This window comes from Armigeres subalbatus, chromosome 2, assembly GCF_024139115.2.
Source record: "Armigeres subalbatus isolate Guangzhou_Male chromosome 2, GZ_Asu_2, whole genome shotgun sequence".
Taxonomy (NCBI): Eukaryota; Metazoa; Arthropoda; class Insecta; order Diptera; family Culicidae; genus Armigeres; species Armigeres subalbatus.
In genome coordinates, this window is record NC_085140.1 from 91,953,557 (window position 1) to 91,958,446 (window position 4,890).

The following is a 4,890-nucleotide window of genomic DNA, read 5'->3' on the forward strand; positions in this document are numbered from 1 at the left end:
CCTTCTGGCTCGTGAACTGCAGAAGGTTGGAGTGAACGTGGCCGCTATTCAAGAAGTCCTATGGCCTAGATCCGGAGAACGTGAATTCCGAGCCGTGGACCCCGCCACGACCAACACTGCATTCAAATATAACATCTATCACAGCGGCGGCGGAAAAGCAGAGCATGGAGTTGGTTTCTTAATGATGGGCAAGCAGATGAAGCGAGTGATGCGGTGGAATCAAGTAACGATCTATGGGAGTCGATCCATGGAGCGGTGAGCACAACAGCACGAGCAGTGGTAGGCATTGCACAGAGGCGACCAAGGAAGGGTTGGTTCGATGTGGAGTGTCAGAGAGTGACAGACGAGAAGAACGTTGCCAGAAACCGGATGTTGGTGTCGGGTACCCAATCGAACAGAGATCGGTACAAGGAAGCAAAAGCAGCCGAAAAACGAACCCAACGAAAAACGGAAGAAGAAAGAATATGAAGAACAAGTGATTAGCGAGGCGGAGGAAAAAATGGAGCAGACTTATATGCGGAGGTTCTATGAGTCTGTCAATGGCGTGCGGAAAAAGACAGCGCCAAAACGTCGGCGAATACCAAGCAGGTTTTCTTGAGGGCCGATCAACGACGGATCAAATGTTTACCCTGAGACAAATCCTTGATAAATTCCAGGAGTACAACTTGCAGACACATAATCTGTTAATTGATTTCAAGGCGGCGTACGATTCAGTGAAACGGAATGAATTATAGAAAATTATCCCAAGCAGCACAATTTGGACTGATTTGGTTGCAGCAACTCATATGTAACTTGATTTAGTTATACAGAGGTTTTAATAACTGGTATATGATAAGTGTGCTGCTAGGGATGCTTGAACATGGTTTTCCGGCGAAACTGATACGGCGGATTCGTATAACGTTGGACGGATCGAAATCAAGTGAAAGGTTGCGGATGAAATATCGACGTCATTTGTTACCTTAGATGGATTAAAGCAGGGTGATGCACTCTCGAATCTACTGTTCAATAAAGCGCTCGAGGGAGCGATTAGGAGAGCTGGTGTGCAAAGAAGCGGTACCATTATCACAAGATTGCATATGCTCCTGGGATTTGCGGACGATATCAATATTAACGGGATTGATCGCCGTGCCGTGGAAGAGGTTTTTGTGCCTTTTAAGAGGGAGACAGCGAGGATTAGACCCACGATCAATACCAGTAAAACGAAGTACATGGTCGCTGGCAATCATCGTAGTAGTGGTGGTAGCTAAATGGTGCTGGATGGTGAAAGGTGGTAGAAGCATTTGTATATCATCGAACATTAGTGACGTGCGATAATGTAATTACCGTGAGGTGAAAAGGCGTATTGCAGCTGCAAATAGGGCTTATTGCGGACTTTGTAACCAGCTTAAGTCCCGTAGTCTGCAAACGAAAACAAAATTCGCGCTGTATACTACTCAGATTCTTCCGGTGGCTTTAAACGGCCATGAGACATAAACGTTAAAGGAGGCTGATCGGAGAGCTTTCGGAGTGTTTGAGCGTAAGGTGCTGCGGACAATACTCGGCGGTAAACAGGAGAACGATATCTGGCGGCGTCGCATGAATCACGAATTGTACCAGGTGTATAAAGGGCTGGATATTATTAAGCTTATACAACACGGCAGACTACGGTGGGCTGGTCACGTTGTTCGTATGCTGGAAGAACGTCAAGCGAAGATAATATTTAGTAGAGAACCCAGAAAATGCCGCAGGCTTCGTGGAAAGCCGCGTACACGATGGCTTTTTACAGTTGAAGAGGACCTGAGGGCGCTCAATGTTCAGGGCAACTGGGAGCGATTGGCTCAGGATCGATTCTGGTGCAGAAGGATACTCCATGCGGCGTAGGTTCATCGAAGAGCTGTAGCCCATGAAATATCGAATAATGATGGAAATTTGGCAACAATTTTGGCATTCCTCATATGCCCAAACACATATACAAGGACAAACAGACAATAGCTCAGTTCGTCGAGCTGATTGCATATAAGACTTTGGGCCGAGTCTCCTATAAAAAGTTTGAATTTGAAAGTATGATAGCCTTTTGATACAATGTTTTGTATGAGAAAGGAAAAATTATTGTGCATTTTAGAAAGGTTCACAGGATTCTGCTAGTAAGCAAATGTATGCTATTATCAATTCTCTATCTGCGTATACGCACGACGGAGTATTCCATTGGATAACAAATAAAATCAATGCATTCATTTTCTAATTTCGAATTAGCTCAATACCATAAAACAACGCTGATAAGTAAACATAAAGTATGCTTCAGCAGTGGGCTTCGTAGCCGTGCGGTTTGCGACGTCAATCGCCTAAGCGCAAGTGCTATGGAGTGTGGGTTATATTGGAATTTGGAGTGTGGGTTGACTATTTCTTCTCTTATTTTAACTATATTGGTCGCAAAACAGTTATTTGACTTTGAAAAGTGAAATTGAAATTCCGTACATAATGTAAAACCAATTTAATATAAAATCCGCGGAGAAAAATTTTATAATTTCGTTTCGTTTCGTAAAATTTCGAATTAAAGGGACCCCGATTTCGTATCGTTTCGAAGTCTCGAAAGTAAATCTATATTTCGTTTCGATCCGTTTCGAATCATCATAGACATTTTAAGACATCAATCATTTTTAGACATCAATGGGCTTGTCACTAGGTATGAATGCCGGAAATAGAAAACAATATTCAACAGAGATAGAACCATATAGAATCCGTTGGGAACCCTAAAAGGTAAAAAAAAATCACGATTTTCGCCAAACACAAACACAGGACCTTTTTTTTTCAATGTATAATTTTATATTGTGCTACATAGAATTTTATATTCTTCTCTTCTCTTCATTGACATTACATCCCCCACATCCACAGTTATTAACTGCGATGTTTCTAAGCCAAGCTACCATTTCTGCATTAGTATGTCATGAGGCTAAGACGATGACACTTTTGTGCCCAGGGAAGTTGAGACAATTTCCAAACCGAAAATTGCCTGGACCGGCACCGGGAATCGAACCCATGGTCTTGCTTTGTAGCCTTTGTAGGATCTTACCGCACGGCTAAGAAGGGCCCCGAAAGAATAATGTATATTGTATATATTACAACGTTCGCAATATAATTTGCTTATTGTTCTTAGGATCGGGGAAATATCCGAAATGTTAATGTTATGTTTCCGTATTGGGTGCCCTGGAAAACGTGAGTGAAATTAGTTTCGGGTTCAGGAAGGTTTGTCTTTATTGGAAACTTACAATTCTTGTTAGTGACGAACATAAAGTTCTATTTAAAAATTTCTCGAAACTTAATATATAGAGATTGCGTTTATCGTATTTGATTTTTGGTGAACTTTGAATATCTAATTTTAATTTTTTTTAATGTTTATGGTGAATTAAATTTGGTGCCGCTTTCAATTGCAAATTTTACATCGAAATGCAGTCCCTCGCACACATTTTAATTCAGTAACATTAACAACTTTAGCATATATTTGAGTTCAATGTCATAGTTGCATCATTTGCGCTGATGTACGAAAAGCCTAAATCAAATTAAATTATTCAAAAAAATATCCAAAAATCGTGATGCACGCCTTGCTTTGCACCAAACGCCAAATCAAGGTACCCCGCACCAAAACTCCACGCCTCAACTATTTTTGACCATACACTACCGCTAGGAACAATGGGAGGGCACTTATTAGCCCAGCATTAATCAACATTCGATGTATAAATACCGATAACGGCATTATTCACTTAATATTCACTAATTGTTCGCAAAGCGTTGCGGTTGAGTTCGCTTCACTCACTCACAGTCGAAACCATAATGTTCGCCAAGGTGGTAAGTTATCCAATCGACTGATTATGTCCAATCGATAGCCCTAATTGATCTACACTTACTGACCTGATTGATACATTGCAGTCCATCGTTGCTGTTTGCCTTTTGGTAGCTGCGGTCAGTGCCAAGCCGCACGTTCTAACCCCGGCAGTGGCAGGACCTGCGTTTGTCACTGCACAGAGCTCCCAGGTGTTTGCCCGAACCTACAACGGAATTGTTCCAGTAGCAGTAGCCGCCCCAGCCGTCCCAGCAGCAGTCGCACCACCACATTTCCACGTCCCTGCACCGTCTTTCGCCGCATTCTATGTGCCGCAAGCTCCGGCACTGTTCTCCTATGCGGTGTACTCTCCAGCGCCAGCAGTGGCTGCTGCGGTTCCGGCGGTTCCAGCAGTTCCCGCAGTTGCAGCTGCTCCTGCTGTGGTGGCCACTCCAGCCGCTGCCAAGTTGGTGGCCGCTGCTCCCGTGGCAAAAGTGGTGGCACCTGTGCGAACGGCACCTTACCTTACAACCATTCGTTATCGCTCGGTTGTAGTCTAGAGGACTAAAACTTGCGACGTGATGGAATGGTGCGAAAGAGGAGAGTGAAGCATTTAATAGTTATTTAGTTCTAATTCAGTACCTTGCTAGTCCGTAGTGTAATTAAATGAATATTAACCAATAAATCCATAAAAATAATTGGAATTTGCTTCCTATTAGAATTAAATTTTTCTCAACATTTATAAAACATTCAATAAAAATATCTGAGCCTATTTTTATTAAGCATTTTTCATAAATTCTCGTCGTATTCTGGCATAGAGAGTTTGACGCTGAACAAGTTCTTTTGTCGCGATGAGACGCACGTCCCAATAACAGCGATAATATCCGTTAGGGATGACCGAGGGAAGCATCGAACTATCCAATGCCACATCCTTAATCCAATAAGCTCCTTTGGGCCATGGACATAACCCCTGCGGTCCGATTTTGTGAATGTTTGACTTGTTTTCCCAAATCCACTGATAGTCTTCGGCGTAGGTTTTGATGAAATCACACACCGGCATGGCAGTCAGCTTCATTGGAAACAAATTGTACTGG

General features: G+C 42.8%; 1 protein-coding gene across 1 annotated transcript; it reads left to right on the forward strand.

Annotated features, from left to right (window-relative positions):
- Positions 1-3,690: 3,690 nt before the first annotated feature.
- On the forward strand, positions 3,691-4,568 carry LOC134209946 (cuticle protein 16.5-like). The gene is made up of 2 exons (XM_062685964.1): positions 3,691-3,822; positions 3,904-4,568. Exons 1-2 carry the CDS (start codon positions 3,808-3,810, stop codon positions 4,354-4,356), a joined length of 468 nt encoding a protein of 155 aa, XP_062541948.1. The 5' UTR covers positions 3,691-3,807; the 3' UTR covers positions 4,357-4,568.
- Positions 4,569-4,890: the final 322 nt, after the last annotated feature.